Source organism: Macrobrachium rosenbergii, chromosome 4 (genome assembly GCF_040412425.1).
Source record: "Macrobrachium rosenbergii isolate ZJJX-2024 chromosome 4, ASM4041242v1, whole genome shotgun sequence".
Classification (NCBI taxonomy): Eukaryota; Metazoa; Arthropoda; class Malacostraca; order Decapoda; family Palaemonidae; genus Macrobrachium; species Macrobrachium rosenbergii.
Window position 1 is genome coordinate 45232509 of NC_089744.1, and position 21773 is coordinate 45254281.

General features: G+C 37.5%; 1 protein-coding gene across 6 annotated transcripts in view; it reads left to right on the plus strand.

Moving 5' to 3' along the window:
• The window catches only part of ida (anaphase promoting complex subunit 5 ida), a 202497-nt gene that overhangs the window by 22681 nt on the left and 158043 nt on the right, over positions 1–21773 (plus strand). For all 6 annotated transcript variants that reach the window (XM_067096145.1, XM_067096121.1, XM_067096138.1 and 3 more), the window contains exons 3-4: positions 2654–2730; positions 20009–20104. In XM_067096145.1, coding sequence (XP_066952246.1) covers positions 2654–2730; positions 20009–20104 — 173 coding nt within the window. The remainder of the gene's footprint in view (positions 1–2653; positions 2731–20008; positions 20105–21773) is intronic.

Sequence of the window (21773 nt, forward strand, 5' to 3'; positions counted from 1 at the left end):
TTATATTCTTAAGTGAAAACATTGTGTACATACCAATGAATATTTTTCACCACATTGGCTATATATATATATATATATATATATATATATATATATATATATATATATATATATATATATATATATATATATATATATATATATATATATATATATATATATATATATATATATATATATATATATATATATATATATATATATATATATATATATATATATATATATATATATATATATATATATATATATATATATATATATATATATATATATATATATATATATATATATATATATATATATATATATATATATATATATATATATATATATATTATATATATATATATATATATATATATATATATATATATATATATATATACATATATATAAAAAAAGAGGAATATTTAGTGGAAAAAGTAATTGCAGAAATAGAAATAGTAGTAAAGTAGTAGAAATAAAGTATCAGAAAAAGTAGTAAAGTATTAGTAAAATAGTACTAGTAGTAATAGCAGTATATACTAGTTTTCTTCTTGAAACAGTTAGTATACATCAATGAATGTTTATGGCATTGGTAATAATAATAATAATAATAATAATAATAATAATAATAATAATAATAAAAAAATTCAACAGTAATACCACTACTACTACAACTTGTAGTAGAAAAAATAATGATAATAAAAATTACATGTAGTGTAAAAAAAAAACGAAAGAAGTTTTCAAAAACATAGTACACTTTCCTGTTGACCAAAAATACTCCTCTGCCCGAGCATTCATCCATTCACAGTCTGTCAATATCATCATCACAAAAAAGAAACAAAATGCATCTCGTGGGCAGGTGAAGTCGGGTGTGCAAACAGAGATCCCATTGTCACCCTCCGTGAAATCGGGGTGGGTCTGGGCGCTTGTCACAAAATTTATCTGTTATGAACTGCCAACCTTCATCGACAATGGGTTCAATGTCTTCTAAAATCTCGGTGTCGCTGTCATCCTCTAAGCAACTATAACAACTATCACTATAATCATCTGACAGATCTGGCAGGTATTCCTACCCAGGATCTGAAATACTATCATCCGACATCATGATACTGAAAAATAAAAAAACCTGTAAAATAACTGCAATCAAAAGGAGAAAAAGTTTAGCCTTCAATCCAAATGGTTTACTCACAAGATCGTGACAATGTTTCATACATAACAGCTTGAGGCGCACTGACGTGCTGCTGGACGATACCCTTATAATATCCCATATGAATATGACGTCACGGCGACCATCGGACACTCATTGGCTAGCTAGAATACGCCTGAAAACAGCTCTGCTCTTTTCGAGGAGGGATGAAAGACGTATAGGCGTACGTCGCGGTCTTTTATTACTGTACCGTAAAAGACGTACATGTGTACGTCCCGGTGGCGAAGGGGTTAAGGGAACAATGTAGGACTCTATTTTGCACTGTCAAGAATGCTGAGATTCCTATGTCTAGAATGCCAAGGCTTTCTGTATTAAGTCTTTAATCCTGGAAGCACACCATCCATTGTATCCAGAAGATTGTTCCTTATTGAAGGTGAAACCACACGATGTCAGAGCAGCAGCTACATCTACAGTTTTCATCAGCAACTCTTGCTAGACCAACTAGTTTTGGCAGCACAGTGGGGGTGTAGCTCTGTGTTCACGTCTAACTACTTGAGGGCCATCGAGATCCAGTAGGAAGACTGCTGTATGCTAGCACCTGTAGTTTTAGGAGGGGAGATAGGTATAGGTTCTTGCTACCGACCCCATTATTGATAAGTGGAGAACCATATGTATTGCAGTTTGTACATAGTAATATCATGCTGTACTTGTGCTTTGATGACAGTTTTATGCTTAGTTGTATTTGCTTTGTTTCTCTTAGGTAGGGGCAAACAAAGTTCATTAGAGTAAGTAATGTTGGACTTATGTTGCAGAGTCATTGCTCCTTATTGGAGAAAGCTACCCTAAGTTGATTAAGAACCACCTTTTAGTTGTTGGTTTAGCTCCCATCAGCTCTGCAGGGACAGAGGCCTAACTTGCTTGCTATTCTGTGTTGCATAGTCTCAAGCAATAGCTATGTTCAGGGTCCATGTTCCACCTCCTACAGTAGTGGACCTCACCTGATGAAGATCCTTATCTGACAACAACTTTCCATGGGATCGTATTTATCAGGTAAGCAGCGATAAGGATATTTTTAATATCTGATAATTTGGTTATAGGGAAATCTCTTACCCCCCCCTCCAGCACACAATATTGGAGTTAGCAAATGATAGAGGGTGAGTTTCAGCTCTTAAAATAATGATTTTTATGATAAAATCAATTTTTTAGATAATTACCCTCTATCATTGCGATCCATCCCTCCTCCCCTCGTAAGAGATTAAGAGAAGAATGACAACCAAAGCAGTCATTGTCTTACCCCCACCCTTCAAAGAGTGGCGGTAATTACAGTATTGGGAGCGTTCATTAACAATTGTTTGAATTTTAACACTTGTTGAACCTCTGCCAAGTGGTTGCAGATAAAGGAAATGATAGAGGGTAAGTACCCAAAAAATAGATTTTATCATAAAAATCATTATATCATTGTAATATGATACTTTATATTACAGATTTTTTTTAATTGTTTGTATTGACTTTTTACAGATGCTAATACTGTTCCGCCTGATATAACCCCTCAAGAACGTAAAGCTACATGCTTGATGACTGTTAGACTTGTACAGGTCAGTAACTTGTTGGCTTATAAATGATTAGGGTTTTAGAATATTTGATATATTTATGGAAATGATAAAACTTCTTGTATGTTTTAGGTTAAATCAAGTGTCACACAGGAGCAATTTCAGAAAGTTTATGGGCAAGTGTTAACAGTGGTGCCTTCATACAATTTACGAATTGTTTTTACAAAGCTTGCCTAATAAAATGCATCATATATCTAGAGAGATGGAACTCAGAATAAAAGTCTTATAAAATCAGAAGTAATGAGGACATTATGCACAAAGAATGAAAGAACATTAGCCAGAAAAATGGTTTTTAGGATTTTGTCTTTCAAATATTTGGGAACACAGCTATCCAATACTTGAGTCTCTTGAGTTGGAATTTAATGAAAGACTGACAAAGGTAAATCAAACATTTGGCAAGCTTAATGTGATTTGGAAATCAAATACTGTAGACTGAAATTGTATACTAAAATAAGATTATACATAAAAAAGTATGTTCTGTATAGGTATACAGACATGAATCCTGGTATGACAGAGAATTGTAAATGAAAGATTTTGTTGCTTTGTTGAAAAAGAATATTTGTTGTCAGCAGGATGTTGTAAGAAATTATGCTGTGAAAGATATTAGTGAAGTTTCATATGTAGATGAAAATAATGATAAAATGGAGATGAAAGTAAATTGAACATGGCTTCTACACAAGCCCTTGGAGACTACTATATGATAGTTTCAGCTGATCTGTGGGTGCCAGAAGAGTTGGAAGACCTATATGTACTTTCACGAGACTTGGAAGTAGGGAGGCTAGAGATGTGGAAGGAGCACTGGAAAGACATGAGAGGTGGAATTTCAGAGGCCCTTTGCATCACACATCATTGGAGGTGATGATCGTAGTCATACCTTGGATTAAGTACAATAGGAATAGATATCATACTAGATTGTTGTTTAATATTTTATTTACATGCAATTTAGATCTATTTTGCTTCCAGGCCTTATTTACCTTGCCCATTGTTTGATTGGCCTGTTTTAGCCTTCACTAAATTCCATTTCGTAAGAATTTGTACTGGATTTCATTGTTCAGTTTATTTTGAGTCTCATTTCTGTAGATATATGATGCAATCTATGGAGCAAGCATTTTGTGTGTGAGTGTTTTTTTATATATATATATATATATATATATATATATATATATATATATATATATATATATATATATATATATATATATATATATATATATATTGAAACAGCAGCATCTGTTTATTGTAAGGGTTTCCTCCCTTGATGTGGGACCACCTTGACATGGTGAGGGTGCTCTTGAACCCCAGGAATTTGTTCCCGGGTTTGAGTCCAAGAGTCTCATATTATTTTATATATACTTGGACTAATTTTGTGAAATTTTCCACTTTTTGTAAAATTTATTGGGCCTGATAAATAAGGAAAGATATCACAGCTGGGATTAGGTTTATATCCGAAGCTAAATAGTGGGAACTGTGGTAGGACCATCAACTGCCTGATAATGTTAGGACCTGAGAGTTATCAGATTGATATCTCAAAAGCGGAACTATTCATTAGGGCTGGGCCTCGGATTCCAGGGGGGTCTGGTTCTGGGGATAGGACTCTCGGCATTCTATCTGGTTTGCCCATGAAGTGATTAGGGTGGGGACAATTGTATTCTTGTAATATTTGGGTTTGGCTTGCACTTGGGCCACTCTTAATCATGTTGTGCCATCCCCCTGTGGGGTAGGGTAGGGGGCCAACATCTGGGAGTTGGTTCTCACTTGTGCCATTGGTGGAAGAATAAACTCTGTGAAAGGCTGATGGTATTTTTAATTAAGGTTTTCAGGTTTACTTTTTTTTTTCTCCCCTCAGTCTTTATGACAAGTCATTATAAAGATTTGAGTACCCCTGGACCCTTTGATGGTAGCAACTCGGCACAGTTGACAACCGCTGGAACCTCCTCCTTTAGAAAAATCAAAATAAAATCAAAATGTAATTACACTGGAACCTTATGCTCTAGTACAAAACAAACCCAAAAGAAATAAATACTATCTTGACCCAACCTTGACTTACTTTAACTCCCTCTTTGGGAGTGGAAGTTGGTCAAGGTTTCTAACCTTAGAAACGGAATGGAAAATTTCAGGTTAAAGTTTAAAACTACCCATTAAACAGATATTCAATGACAGAAATGTCATTTAGACAGAGAAAATACTTGGCTTATAGAAGCCACAACAAAGAGTCAGTCTGAGGACTATATGTCTGTAACAACAATAGATATAAAAATTAAAAACATGACACTATGAACAGCATTCAGGGTACCACTGCGCTTCCTGAGAACAGTGACGCACCAATCGAGAAGAATATTCTCTTGGACTTTCTTAAAAAAAGATATCCCAGAGTCCAAGATTGTGAGGTATATAATATACAGAGTAAAGATAAAAAATAAGGAAATGTTAAAAATCATTAAAATAAAATTTGATGGTCAAGATCTGCCCCAAAAAATAAAAGTTTTAGGTCAAAACAGAAATAAGGCTCTATGTCCCAAAGCCTCTACAGTGTCAAAACTGTAGTAAATTGGGCATGCAAAAAAGTATTGTCAATACGAACCTGTATGTGTGTATTGTGGATCTGAAGAACATGCCACACAATGGAATTGTAGCAAACCAAAATGTATAAATTGAGGGCAGAATCATCATGCAAGATCCAAAGAATGCATGTATTACATATACAATATGGAATTGAAAATGCTAAAAGAAAGAACAGGAATATTTATTAGAGAGGCCAAACTAGAACTGAAAGTGAGAGGAATTCAAGATCCTGCTAAGAAACTTACATTTGCCTCGACAACAAGAACTAATAATGAAACAAAAATACTTACAGATAGAAGTAACAAAGTGTGGGAAAATAAATCTCAAGAGGAAAATAATGCTTTACAGAAAAAAAACTAAAATAGTAAAGAATCAAGAAATGGGCACAAAGGATATGGGTAACATTTTATCCAACTTTTGAAACGTTAATGTAAATAGCACTACTACTACATAAGAAACAGAGGAAAGTCGTGATGGAGTGGAAATTAAAGATAAAAAAGGCCTTTGGAGAGAACACCACCCAAAATGAAAAAAACCAGCTATAATTAGAGCAACATTGGTTAAACCAGAGATAAAGGATATAAAGAAAGAACAAAAACAAACTAACAATATACCTTTATCTCCTAAAATAATAGTAAAACCTATGGATACAGATATCCAAAACACTGAAGTTAAGGATAACAATAATTATGTCAAGGTAGAAGAGATTACTCCATCACCAATAATTGGTACAAGAGCAAATGAAACAAGGAATGTGCTTGAAAACACATGTGGATGTAATGGTTGTGTTGTAGAATTGTGCATTAATAACAAAAATGTAACAGAAGGTGGTTTAACAAACATTATAAGAAATTTTATGAAATATAGAAAAAAGAAACTGCAGATTTGAGTACCCATGAAAAAGATTGCATGTGCATTGAACACTTAGTATATTATAAAGAAAAAACAAATGAATGTCATGAGTAAATTATTAGAAAAAATCCAAGTTGATAATACAAAATAAGAAAGAAAAACTCAACTGCTATTATAAAATATTGTCAATAGCTATATTATATAATGGAATGTAAGTGGTCTACAGACCAAATTACACCTAGGAGAAATACAATTACTAAAAGAATATGAACCATTGACATTATGGTTACAGCATGTCGACAAAACATCATCAACAATAGGTAAATATACCTTAGCATCAACATCACTAGAAGAAGGAAACTTAGGTACAGCCTTATACATACATAACAAAGTATGTTATCACAAAATACCTGTAAACATCGCTGACTTGCAAATGTAAGGTAGTAATTTGAATAAAAAAGATAATTATGTAATTTATAATTTATACAACCAGCCTAATAAAAATTATGACATTGACAAACATAAAAAATTACTTAATAATGCCAAGGAACCTACATTAATAGTAGGTGATTTAAATGCTCACAACCTGGTGTGGGACTGAAATTGTACAGAATCAAATAGAGCAGGGAGTAAAATAGAAAAATTCATAGATTCATATGACGTGCTGTAGAAATGATAACGAAATCAGCACATATATTTCTAAAACATATGCAACATTTTCCTCAGTCAACTTGACTATGTACAACAAACATAGTAGACAGATTGGATTGGAATACAGTCGACGACTTGCATACAAGTGATCATTTCCCAATATCAGTTTCATTATTACAAAATAATCCCACCAAGCATATCCCTCAGTATAACATTTATAAAGCAGATTGGGAGCGATATGAATTCCACACTAAGAATATCCTATCATTTGAATATTTAAGACCATAATGAAACTAATAAATTTCTTGTTAATTTCATTAAAAATGCTGCTGATAAAGCAATACCAAAATCAAAATCTCGTCCACTAAAACACAAAGTCCCATGGTGGTCTGAAAAACTAACAGAATTAATAAAAATAAAACACCAAATTGGAAGATGGTTAGATTATTTGAATGGAATGTTCAGTAAAATAAATAAAACATTACCGATATCAGAAGGAAAGTTACAAAAAATTAGTATATTATTACAAGAAATTGATACATAAAAACCTGTATACAACAAAATGTCTGCAAAATTTAAAAAAGAAGTAATTCAAGGAAGAATCATTTCATGGAGGAAATAAGTATCAGATCTCTCTAATAATACTCCTATACAAAAAATATAGGAAAAATTCAAGAAAATAAATGGCACCCATGTTAAACCACCTAGACATGCTATAATAAAAGATGGGAAAAGAATACTTGATCCTTAAGAAATAAGTAATGTAATAGGAGGAAATTTAGCAAAAATAAGTAATGACAAAAATTTAGATGAGCATTCCTGCACAAAGAAAAGTAGTATAGAATTACTAACAATAAATTTTGAAGCAATAGAAGATATATTATAGAAAATTTAATATGGAAGAGCTGGAATTTGCTCTGTTGAACAGCAATAAATCTGCCCCAGGTGGTTACAGTTTTTGTTTTGAAATGATCTGCCATTTAGCACCTTTGGCAAAGTCATACTTATTAGAGTTGTATAACCACTTATGGCTTTGAAATTTATTTCCTGATGAATGGCGTAAAGCTATAATTATTCCTATCCCCAAATCTGGAAAAGATCCCAGTAATGTAAACAATTACTGACCAATTTCTTTAACAAATTGTTTATGCAAATTACTAGAGAAAATGTTAAGTGCTCGACTAACATGGTACATTTGAGAAAATAAAATTTTGACTACCACTCAATTTGGGTCATAATGTAACATATCTACACTGGATTCTCTCTCTAACTTGGAAGACCACATATGAAGAGGATTTGAACAAAAACAAATTACTCTAGGCATCTTTTTTTGACATTGAAAAGACATATGATACTACATGGAGATATGCAATACTAAAATTGTTACATAAAAACAGCATCCGTGGACATTTACCTAGGTTTTTCCAAAACTTTCGGTCAAATTGCACTTTTGAAGCTAGAATTGGTGATGTATTGTCAAGTACATTTCCACTTGAAAATGATGTTCCACAAGGAAGCATCCTTAGTGGCATACTGTTTACTTTAGCAATAAATGATATCAGTAATAATCTAACTATTGGAATTAAAAGTAACTTGTATATGGATGATTTTGCCATATATTATTCAGCATCTCACATAAAACATGCAGAGCGAATCGTTGTTGAAGCTATAATAAAAATAGATGAATGGGCCTCATCTGTGGGTTTCAAGTTTTCTATACAAAAGACTCAAGCAGTAATGTTTTGTAAAAATAAAGAGTGGAAAAAAGGTGAAGAAATAGATTTAAAAATCAGAAATCATTCCATACCAGTTGGCCAGACTGCAAAATTTTTGGGATTAGTATTTGATACTCCCTTGAACTTTCCAGTTCAAGGGAGTATCAAATACTAATGTAAAAAATTTTGCAGTTTTTAGGTCCTGAACATTTATACGCTCCGGTCATTCAAAGGGATGATGTTCAAGTTGGAGATTGGCTCGATAGAGCTGATAGCAGTTCTAGAGGTTTGGTGGAAGACCCTCTTCCGCTTGATCTTGACGCTAATGAGTTGGCCAAGGCGTTGCAGTGAAGTTGGGATGATTAGGAAGTGCAACTTGAGGAAACTGCTACTGCCTTCAGACCAATCTTTGGCCCTTGAGAAGTTCTTAGGACCCAAGAAAGGCGCAAAGACCTCGGTAGGATTACTTTTGGCCGATCTTGCTGATTCAACTTTAGAACAGGTGGATGCTCTTGTTTGTGGAAAGGGTAATTCACTACGTTCTGGGCAATCTTTCAAAGTTACTGCAACCACCTCTTCATAGGCACAGGCATTTTATGCCACCCCAAGAGTTGCCCTGCAGCCCAGATAATTGGATTCGGACTTTGTTAGGTTGGGTCCGAATCTTTCTTTAGATCAATTTAATGAGGACAGCACTTCTTTTTTACCTTCCAGGAGGCAGCATCTATGGAGGCTTGGGTTCTATAACCTTACAGGCAATGTCTTGGCTAGACTTGTGGTCTATGGTGGTAGGCAGGATTTTGACAACAGCCTTCTTGAAGGATTTTTAAAGGAGTGTTATCCTTCTCTCTTCTTCTTCAGTCTGGGGCAAGACCATTTCTTTTCTGACCAATTATTGGTGAATATGTGGGCTAACTGGCTACTGAATAGGAGGGACTCTGCTATTTCTAGGGTGTGTGGATATATCAGCCCTGAGTCCATGCTTGCATTAAGAAATGGAACTTACTAGAATCTGTAGGACCTGGTTCAGTCCACAATTGATAGACAAGGAGCCGACAACATTGACTGGCACAAGTTCTGCAAAGGTTTCTAAATCGTCAGATTCTTGCTCATTCCAACATATCTTGGCGAGAGCCCACTTCATAGGAAACTTCAGACTTCAGTGGGTCCTGGTAGGGAGTGACAATTGTCTCCTAAGACCCCTAAGACCTCTTAGCTGCGTCCCTTTCAGCCTCGACTATCTAGAGGCACAGAGGGGCAGAGGTAAGCTAGAGGGAAACGGTAGTGGCTTACATAACATAAATGAAATCAAAATGTAAAAGAGCATTAAACCTAATTAAAAAACTATCGAACACTACTTGGGGAGCTGATAGACTCTTAATTGCAAAATCATTTAAGAGGACAAGACTTCTTCAACAATAACTCCGCATCTAGTACTATATTCCCAGGTAATGTCAGAAGTTGGGGGGGTGTTAGTATTCCGTCCAAGGTAACTACAGGCACTCTCTCCATGGCCATCTCTAAGGAGAAACATTGCGACTGCTCAATCATGGCCGTGACTGAGGAGGCAGATCAGGCCCTGCCTGAAGTGGTAATTTTTCTTTCTCCTTCCAGCTTTACAGAAGTGGCTATTGGACCATCAACTGTGAGGCAAAAAGAGGATAAGGCTCCCATCAAGAAATCAAACCAGGTACGGCTGCAACCTCCTTAGCTTAGTTTTCCTGACCATGACATTCATATCACATACAGCCATTTATCCATGTCATGCTTCACCTGATTCAGTAATCTCACCTCATTGACCTCAAGGAAGTGACTTCTCCACAGGAATCGTTTCATTTACAGCTGTGACATCGGTCTCGAGTGCGACAACTCCCCACGCTACAGAAGCCCTGCTTGGCCGTGACAGCAGCCTTGGCAATGCTGGTGTAGCAGAGTTCGTTCTTCTCGTCAGTCTCGTAGTAGGGAGCGTTCTCTTAGACGTTACTCTCCTGATCATCCAGGTAAACTTCGACCTGCTTCTCCTTGGGATCCTTTTGCTTCTTGGCCTCCATCTCCAATTCCTTCGACCTCTTGGGGATTCAAAGGATTTAAAGAAAGCTCTTCATTTTGTCGTAAGAATGAGTTTGATTATTCAGATTCGCATCCTTCTGTACCTCCCCAAGTTTTTAGGTCCTGAACATTTATACGCTCCGGTCATTCAAAGGGATGATGTTCAAGTTGGAGATTCGCTCGATAGAGCTGATAGCAGTTCTAGAGGTTTCGAATTGGAAGACCCTCTTCCGCTTGATCTTGACGCTAATGAGTTGGCCAAGACGTACAGTGAAGTTGGGATGATTAGGAAGTGCAACTTGGAGGAAACTGCTACTGCCTTCAGACCAATCTTTGGCCCTTGAGAAGTTCTTAGGACCCAAGAAAGACACAAAGACCTCGGTAGGATTACTTTTGGCCGATCTTGCTGATTCAACTTAGAACAGGTGGATGCTCTTGTTTGTGGAAAGGGTAATTCACTACGTTCTGGGCAATCTTTCAAGTTACTGCAACCACCTCTTCATAGGCACAGGCATTTTTATGCCACCCCAAGAGTTGCCCTGCAGCCCAGATAATTGGATTCGGACTTTGTTAGGTTGGGTCCGAATCTTTCTTTAGATCAATTTAATGAGGACAGCACTTCTTTTACCTTCCAGGAGGCAGCATCTATGGAGGCTTCGGGTTCTATAACCTTACAGGCAATGTCTTGGCTAGACTTGTGGTCTATGGTGGTAGGCAGGATTTTGACAACAGCCTTCTTGAAGGATTTTAAAGGAGTGTTATCCTTCTCTCTTCTTCTTCAGTCTGGGGGCAAGACCATTTCTTTTCTGACCGAATTATTGGTGAATATGTGGGCTAACTGGCTACTGAATAGGAGGGACTCTGCTATTTCTAGGGTGTGTGGATATATCAGCCCTGAGTCCATGCTTGCATTAAGAAATGGAACCTTACTAGAATCTGTAGGACCTGGTTCAGTCCACAATTGATAGACAAAGAGCCGACAACATTGACTGGCTAGTTCTGCAAAGGTTTCTAAATCGTCAGATTCTGCTCATTCCAACATATCTTGAGCGAGAGCCCACTTCATAGGGGAAACTTCAGACTTCAGTGGGTCCTGGTAGGGAGTGACAATTGTCTCCTAAGACCCCTAAGACCTCTTAGCTGCGTCCCTTTCAGCCTCGACTATCTAGAGGCACAGAGGGAGGCAGAGGTAGAGCTAGAGGGAAACGGTAGTGGCTTACATAAACAAGCAGGGACAAAGTCTCATTTGGGGGATACTGATGGTGGATCTGTTTGCTACCCATTTCAGCAGGAAACTACAAGTAATGCTTCTCAGTAGTTCTGGATCCTTGGGCAGTGGTGGAAGATGCCCTTCAACATCCGTGGGACAACCTGGATATTTCCTCCCTTTTGCCTGATTCAGCAGGTAATAGGGTAATGTTTTCCCGGAACCTCTGAATGACTTTGGTAGCTCCCTTGTGGTCACACGCCAAGCTGTACCTCAACCTTCTAACTACTGACAGAAGCTCCAAGAGAGATTCCCCCTTGGCACAATCTACTTTGCCAGCCTCGCGATGAAAGATATCATCAGTCTCAAGTCCCTGTCTCTTCACGGGTTGAGACTATCCAGTATCTCCTGCGAGCGAGAGGCTTTTCTCGCAGGGCAGCATCAGAGATGTCAGGATATCTTAGGAAACCTTCAGCAGCTGTTTACCGGGGGAAGTGGGCAGTCCACTATGACTGGTGTCATCAACGGGGTTTCTCTCCGGTCGGAATTTCTGTTCAGCAGGTAGTATTTTCCTACATAGGGAAAAGCTCCTTTCTGTGTCTGCCGTTTAAGGCTATAGGGGTACTTTGGGACTGGTTCTTTTTCTAAAAGGAGTGGATCTCTCAAACTCATGGGAGATTTCTGTGCTCTTAAGAAGTTTTGAGCAATCTTGTCCCCCTAGGGAACTCAAACCTCCTAGCTGGATTTGACGCTGGTTCTGAGCAGCCTTACCCATGCCCAATATGAGCCTTTATGGAGTTCTTCAGATAGGGCTTTAACCCTCAAGATTGTATTTTTACTGGCCTTAGCATATGCCAAGAGAGATTGGGGGAGCTTCATGACCTCTCTGCTGAGGTTAAACGTTCATGGGGCTGGAGTTCAGTGTCTTTCGAATTTGTCCCAGAATTTGTTGCTAAGACTCAGAATTCATCTGTTCCTGATGACAGTTTCGAGTCCTCCTTGACTCCGTCCCTTGTGGATTTTGTTGGTAGTGATCATAGTGAAATGCTCTCATGTCCAGTTCAGGCACTACGCTACTGTCATAAAAGGATTTCGGTACCTCAGACCTGGGTGCTGAAGGCTTTTTGTTAGTACTGGTTGGAACAAGAAGGAAGTGTCCAAGAATACCATCACCTGGCTACGGGAGGTTATCAGAAGTACATATGCTTCTTCTAATGTAGCTGACAGCCCACTAAGATCTAGGGCTCGTAATTTCTGGAGTCTCGGCCCTTCCATCACTTTTAAGAAGAATCTATCGGTTCAAAGAGTTTTGAGGGATGGTATGTGGAATCGTCAGACACCTTTACCTCTTTTTACCTGAGGGACGTCACTCATAGGTCCGTGGACACTTTTCCTTGGGTCTGGTGGTGGCTGCCCAACAAGTGTCTAACTTACCTGTGCTGCTTGTGGGATGTTGGTGAAGAAGGAATGGTGATTGTGGTGAATGGTTTTATTTCCTTCTCCTTTCCCTTCTTTGCTGCCGGCAAGCAGCGAAGAGGACAGTCTTCAGCATGAATCTCTCTAGATACAAGCGAGTTGGACATCGTTCTTTTCTTTACTTTTCATACATTGAGCTAATCTCAGAAATAGAATGATGCCATTCTGCCCTCTTAAAATGGAGTATTCTCTTCATAGACCAAGGCAGTTAACCTGTTGTGGGTTTTACAACAGATACAAATCCTCCTGTTCTTCTTGGCACATTGTAGCATCTTATTCTCTTTGTGGCAAAAGCCCAGATGTCTGGTGTCTAGGAAAACCTTTTCTCCTCTTAGTCAGAGGCTTTCAACTCCTTCCTATACTCCAACAATGGTCAGGAAGTGAGCCCAGTTGAGCCTGACCTACAGTTGGTCATTACAGTACTTACTTTTCCTCCCACCAAGAAGTAAGTCTCCCAATGTAAAGGCCAAAGGTTTGTATTCATATGGGAACATATCTTAAATTTTTTAATCAACTTATATTTTTCCTAAGATACAAACCTGAGGCATTTACATTAATGGCCCACCTCAGCCACCCTCATCCAGTTTTCCCTAGGCTAGAAGATCACTGGCTGCGTCATAGGATACTTGGGGGCAAGGGAGATGAGGATCTGCCTACTCATTGGCCACATTGGATGACACTATGTATTTCCCCATACCTTGATACTATTACACAGATTTTTTTTTTTTTTTTTTTTTGGAATACAGCTGCTCAGGAGAAGTTTCCATTGTAAAGGCCTAAGGTTTGTATAGTAGGAAAAATATGAATTGATTAAAAATTTTTGATATTTAACATGAATGCCAGTGGCACAAGACCTTCCTTAGTTTTGCTTAGTTAACACTGTCAAGTGCATTTTTCTAATAAACAAAAGCCATTGGAAGGGAATTTTTAAATTCTATACATTGCCTCACAGTATTTCCTAATACTAATGTACATGTATTTGAACATTGTAAACCATCTTATTTGTCTTCAGGTTTTTATCAGTTACTTTTTCTGGTTTGTTGAGAATAAGCATACTTAATATTTTGATTACATCTGATGTATGTGCAGTATCTCTAAAGTCCGGCGACCTTTCTTTGTTATATTAGCTGTGATTTCCAATTCCCAGTCATCAGGTTGTTTCCTCATTTCATATTATCCAAAGCAGTTCAGTTAGAACATGAGGTGTCATTTCATTTTCATCTAAAATCATCCTGCTTTGATTCCATTGCAACCTTTTGTTTTCCTTCTAAGTGTCTTTGTTATTGTTTATTCTTAAAGAACTGTTACTTCCTTCATATTTAGAGTTGTCAGTCTGTCAGCTGACTAATGACATGCCCCTCAAAAGGGTTTGATGGGAAGGCCTAGCTTTCATTGCTGTGGGGTCAGTGGCCATGACTGCCATTCAAGCAGTGTCTTTTCTAGATCTGTGGCTGAATGCACTAACTGATTTATTTGTGATGGGTGTTGCAACTCCAGATGAGAAAACTATTTTCGAGAGATTATTATTGTGTGAAGGAAGAGCTCTCACTTTTCTTGCTCATTGATGTTTGAACCAGTGGATTTTCATCACTTTGTAGGAGAGATATGAATCTCTCATTTCCAGGCAGGTCTCAAACAGCAGCATCCTTGCCATTAGAAACAGCAGAGTGCTGGGTTCCTCACTTCTCTTTCCCATGAAATGTGTGGGCACAACAATTGAGTTATGAAGGGTGGACTCAATCCTCAACTGTACTTTGTCATGTAAATCATTGGATAATTCCCCAGGTCAAAATTGTCACCAGTAACAAGACCTTTTTCTTCAGGTATTTTGAAGAAATGAAACTCTCAAAAGCCAAGACAACCTACTCAAGTATCTCCTTCAAAGAAAGGTGTGAAACTCCCCCAGTCCTTTCATCTCCCCCCTATCCCTTTTGCTTTCTTATCACAGTCCCAACTAGCAGAGGAGGTAAAATAAAAAAGAAAAGAAGAAACACTAGCTGAGGTTGGCAGTCCCCCTCCTGCACTGCCAAGAGTAGAGGTTTGCCTTTCTCACACTTGGGTCAAGTGGCAGGTGGCCTTGGGTGGTGTCTGTTTTAAGTGATGGTCGCAGAATACCATCCTCTTTCAAAGCCCAGTTCAGTTTCAAACCAATTTCCCAGAGGGGCCCTGCCTTGTTGGAGCAGGTAAAAGTGATGTTGAAGAAAGATATTGTAGAGGTGGTGAACTATCCTTCTCCAGGCTTATACAGCCTATTATTCATTGTGGAAAAAACAGAGGTTGGAAACTGGTAATTGGCCCATCTTCCTTGATTGAGTATGTACAGCAAACTTGTTTCGAGATGGAAACGGCTCTTAGAAGGAGACTTCATGCTATCAATAGGTCTTTTGGATGTGTATTTTCAGATACTCACTCAAGATTCTTGGAAATATCTGTTTTGTGTTTGGAGATATGGTCCTCCAGTTCAAAGTGCTTTGCTTTGGACTGTCTACAGCTTTCAAGTGTTCCAAGAATGTTCAGTTTGGTTCTAGCTTGGGCCCATTCAACGTAGATTCATCTACTGTAGTATCTCGAACATTGGTTAATCATGGCCTTGTCAAAACAATGTCTGATTAAAGACAGCTTATGTGTAATGGTATATTGGAAGAAATTCAATCTATTCCCAAGCAGCAAACAAAGTATCTGGGTATGCTCTTGGATTTTGTGATAATGAAAGCCTTCCCAGCGAAGTCCTGTAGAGTCAATATCAAGGAATTAACGAGCCAATTCTTGTCTCGACAGGAGTAACCAGCTCAGTTCTGGCAGTCAGTTCTTGGCCACTTATCATCTCTAGAGAAACTCATTCTTCAGTCACTTTCATTTATGGTTTCCAATGACAGCTGAAACTGATTCAGTCAGTTCACCTTCATTCTCCCCTCTAACTTGTCCCACTGAACTGGGAGGTCAGGAAAGATCTACAACAGTGGTTAGGTGACAGACATCTGGAAGGCCCTTGTCCTCCTCTCCAGATGATCTCCCTTTCTTGGATACCTTGAGAAGAGGATAGGGGCTCACCTGAAAGTGAGTTCATTCCTGGGTGGTGGATAATTCAGTGTTTTGGAGATGTTAGCTGTGCTACCATTCCAAGAAATCTGAAGGATCATTCTGTGATGCTGATGAGTGACAACACCACAGTAGTTACCTACATCAGCAAGCAATGGGAAACAGTTTCTCAAACTCTGTCACCTAGCTGTGAAAATCCATGAGTGGGCTGTGTGCCGTTCAGTAGAGCTGTGGGCTACATACACTCCAGACAGCCAAAATGTGTCAGCAGACCTGTTAAGCTGCCAGAATCAGGTGGCAGGTATGGAGTGGTCTCTATATCCCCAGGTAGCGAAAATACCGTTGAAGATGTGAGTTCTCCCCTTCTTGATATTTTTGTGACTAGCTTGAATAAGAAACTTCTTTTATTCTCTAATTTCAGATCATTGGGAATTGATTAAGATGCATTCTAGCATCCCTGGGACAATCTGGATGTGTATACATTGCAGCCTTCCAGGTTTCTTCTCAGAACAATCAACAGAGTTTTTATCACTCCAAACCTATGAATGACTGGTAGCCCCTTTGTGGCTTCAGGCCAAACTGTAAGCAAATCAACTTTCCCTACTGATGGAAACTCAGAGCTATCCCTATATCCCAGTCTTCTTTGTCAACCCCATGTTTGAAGGTACCATCATTCAGTTCACTCCTTTTGTCTGCTGTGTGGAGGTTATTCAGCGTATCCTGCAAAAGAGAGGGATTTTCTTGCTAGGTTGTACAGGAGCTGTCAAGATATCTCTGTAAGTCTTCCACCAATCTTTACAAAGGAAAGGCAATTTTCTGTGATTGGATATGTAGAAGGGATACTTCTTCAATCTATTACTTTACCAGAAATATGTCCTCTTAACCCAATCAAGTAGCAGCTGATTCATTTTCCATCACTGGGAGATGTTCATGGACCTGGATGTATACTTGAAGAGTACAGAAGGTAACTCCTTTTCTTTGGTGTGTGTAGCTACTACTGCTATTAAGTATTAAGTTTGAATGTGAAAAAATTAATTTGTTTTAAAATATGTTTTTGAGAAAAGTAATTTACACACTCAAGGGGCAAGCATTGTTAAAGTTATGGTAAGTAGTTTAACCCAACCACTGGTGTAATCATTAACCCTTAAACGCCTATTGGATGTATCATACGTCGACTAAAATTGTCTGTTGGGTGCGAGTGGACGCACCCGCGTCGACTACAAAAATTTCAACCTTCGGTCAACTTTGACTCGACCGAAATGGTCGAAAAACGCAATTGTAAGCTAAAACGCTTACATTCTAGTAATATTCAATCATGTACCTTCATTTTGCAAATTGGAAGTCTCTAGCACAATATTTCGATTTATGGTGAATTTTTGAAAAAAACTTTTTTCTTACGCACCGGCGGTAACTCAGCCGAAAATTTAATAAATTCTTTCGTCATTTTGTCGTAATTTTTGCACTGTTCTATATTAGCTGTTACATAAAGTTTTATATATGAAAATGTGCGCAATTTCATGTACAATACAGCAAAATACAACCCATGGTTGTAGCTTTTATCAGTTTGGAAATATTTTCATATAAACCACGATAACTGCCAAAATTTCAACCTTCGGTCAACTTTGACTAGACCGAAATGGTAAAAAAACGCAATTTTAAGCTAAAACTCTTACGATCTAGTAATATTCAATCATTTACCTTCATTTTGCAACCAATTGGAAGTCTCTAGCACATTATTTCGATTTATGGTGAATTTTTTAAAAAAAATTTTTCCTTACGTCCGTGCCAGAAATTCTTTCGTCACGTTGTCGTAATGTTTGCACTGTTTTATATTAGTCGTTACATAAAGTTTTTATATGGAAATGTGCGCAATTTCATGTAGAATACAACAGAAAATAACTGATGGTTGTAGCTTTTATCAGTTTTGAAATATTTTCATATAAATCACGATAACTGCCAAAATTTCAAGCTTGGTCAACTTTAACTCGACGAAATGGTAAAAAAACGCAATTATAAGCTAAAACTCTTACATTCTAGTAATATTCAATCATGTACCTTCATTTTGCAACAAACTGGAAGTCTCTAGCACAATATTTAGATTTATGGTGAATTTCTGAAAAAAAAAAAATTTTTTCCTTACGTCTACTTGCCGCAGTAACTTCCGGCCGAACATCTCAGAAATTCTTTTGTCATGTTGTCGTAATGTTTGCATCGTTTACATTAGTCGTTACATAAACTTTTATATATGAAAATGTGCGCAATTTCATGTAGAATACAACAGAAAATAGCTCATGGTTGTAGCTTTTATCAGTTTTGAAATATTTTCACATAAATCACGATAACTGCCAAAATTTCAACCTTCGGTCAACTTTAACTCGACCGAAATGGTAAAAAAACGCAATTGTAAGCTAAAACTCTTACATTCTAGTAATATTCAATCATTTAACTTCATTTTGCAATAAATTGGAAGTCTCTAGCACAATATTTCGATTTATGGTGAATTTTTTTTAAAAACATTTTCCTTACGTCTGCACGGTAACTCGGCCGAACATCTCAGAAATTCTTTCGTCTCGTTGTCGTAATATTTGCACCGCTGTAAATTAGTCGTTACATAAAGTTTTATATATGAAAATGTGTGCAATTTCATGTACAATGCAACAAAAAATAACTCATGGTTGTAGCTTTTATCAGTTTTGAAATATTTTCATATAAATCACGATAAATAGAAAAAATTCTACTTTTGGTCAACTTTAACTCGACCGAAATGGTCGAAAACTGCAATTGTAAGCTAAAACACTTACAGACTAGTAATATTCAATCAATTAGCTTCATTTTTCAACAAACGGGAAGTCTCTAGCACAATATTTCGATTTATGGTGAATTTTTTGAAAAAACATTTTTAAATCCATTCGTTATTAATTCATGCATCATTTTGTGATAATATTTTCTCTGTGTTGCTTTGATCGTTTTAAAATTTGTTATATACCAAAATCATCGCAATTTAGTGTACAATACAACTAAAGAAAAATTAACTCGTTAGCTTTAACCGTTTTGCTTACAGCGCGATTTGTATACATAGTTTTTTTTTTTTGCTGTCATATATTCCAATATTTATATATGATAATGATATTTTTTCATTTCTGATGGTTGCATACTAAACTTCAGGCAATGACAAAAAAATGAGCCAAAAATGAACTCTTAATCTTAAAAACTTAGTGTGCTGTGATTTTTGAAAAAACTTTTTTCCGCTTCGGCGCTAACTCACCGAACGCCGCCAGCATACGGGAGACGTTTTTGTAAATAGGGCTTCGGCGTTAAAGGGTTAAGAGCAGTAGTGGAAGCTTTTTATTAAAATAAAGGTTTTAAACATCATGTAAGAAATCTGGCAATATTCTTGATCATAAATACCATTGTTGAAGAAAAAGAACCCACCCCCTAGAGCCATTTTGTCTGGAAGGTAAATGATTTTTGATGATATTGACATCCCACTGACTTTACGAGAATTTGATTGGTTCAGAATGCTAGATATTGAATGGAAGAATGTAAACAAAGCTGGACTTCCTTGGTTGGTAGGAGGTCTTAAGTTAGAGTGATTTCTATTCCTAACATTTAATATTTAGGTAATTCTTTCCCTTGATAACTGAACATTATTGGTTTATATTTACTGAACAATTTTTTTAAAGTTTACTTTTTAATACTTTTCCGTTTGCAGGGAGGTGATATGGCTTTGTCAGAGCTACTGCAGGTTTTAGAATCAGCTTCACTCCTTCCCCATCATGTCACCACCTTTATGACTGCTTTGCACCAGGTAAGTACAGTATACCACAGCTTATGGAATTTACTTAGCTAATTTGATTTTTAAAAATATCTTTGCAGTGCTAATATCTGATGAAAATATATACACACAAAAAAAACTTGATTTTATTTACAGTGATGTACTGTACTGAATACTTTGTATGGAAACATGGGAGAGAGAGATAGAGTGGGGGGGGGAGCTGAAGTTCATTATGATACTTTGTTTTCTCAAGCAGTTTTCTTATTTAGAATACTTCAGTGACTGCCTTACTCTTCCTCATTTTGACATATGCTCAGGATCATCATTAATTTTATTTGTTGCTATTATCAAGTTCTTTCAGTGTATTTTGCTAGAATAGGTAATTTTGGATGACTCTCTTACTGTTAAAGATAGCTATATCTATGTTGCCTGGGGGGGGGGTTTGCGGTAAGCATTCAGAATGAGAGATGATGATGATAGCTAGGTTGCCCTGGATGACTGTATCGTTCACCTGTTCTCCATCAGGTGTTGTGTGAATAATTTAGCTCGTCGGAATTCTTGCTTTTTTGCCAAGGATGGTAATTGGTGATTTGCTAGTTGCTGTTGCCTGTTTCAGGGTGTTGACTTTTTTGTTTTGTTTTATTTACTCCAGATGTCTATAACTGATTGTATTCCATTGTATTATATACGCACTGTATTCTGTAGTGTTACATAGGCACAGTTTGTGCTGGTTGTAGGGGTGAGGAGTGTGATGTCAACGAGATATGAAGAGTAGGAAATGATTTGATGAATTATAATTCCTTTTACACAGGAAGGGGAAAAAGTCAGTATTGAGTAAAAAGACCCTTGACTTCTCTTCCTGTTTCATTGTCAGCTCATTCATCTCCTAATTACCCTCCTCTGTCCCATACTCTCTGATACCTCCTTCTCTGCCTAGACATAATCTTACAACCTCAACTCCACTTTCTGCTCCCCTTTTGTTCAGGAAAAATGTATTCTAAAACTAGACAAGATGTTAACCCTTAAACGCCTGTTGGACGTTTTAAACGTCGTCAAAAATTGTCTGTCGAATGCCGAGTGGACGTTGCAAACGTCGACTGAAAATGCTTTTTTTAAATATTCGCGGAAAAATAATTATAGGCCTAGTTTGCGGAAGATTTCAAATCACGCACCTTGAGGGATGCTGGGAGTTCACAGATCAAGCTGTTGTTTTGTTTATAAGCGTCACCCAGATGCGCATGCGCGAATTCCCTCCTTCTCGCACCAGATAGCATCAGCGTCGGACCTTGTGGGAGCGATTTTTTGACCCATCCGTGTTTTGCAGAACTTTGGCGAGTGTTTGCGCATTCGTGTTGTAACAGGACGTTTGCAGAGATGTCACAAAGCCGTCAGGACCGTGAAAGGCGCATACTGCCTGTCGGTAGTGAGCGTGTGAGACGAGTTTTAGACTGGGTTGCTGGAGAAGGACCCAGTAGCCAAAGTGACCCAGCTTCTCAGCGCCGTGTTGTTCGCCCATGTGTGACCGAATCCGACCAAGGACCACATCCCGTGCCTTTTAAGACCCCTAGGAAGCATCGGGGTGTCCTGAGGGGCATCCGTAAATTTTTGAAAAAAAAATTTTCCTTCGCTGAAAATCCTGTCATTTCTTGCGTCTGCTTGCCGTAATCTTTTCGCCGTTTCATATTATTCGTTACATAAAGTG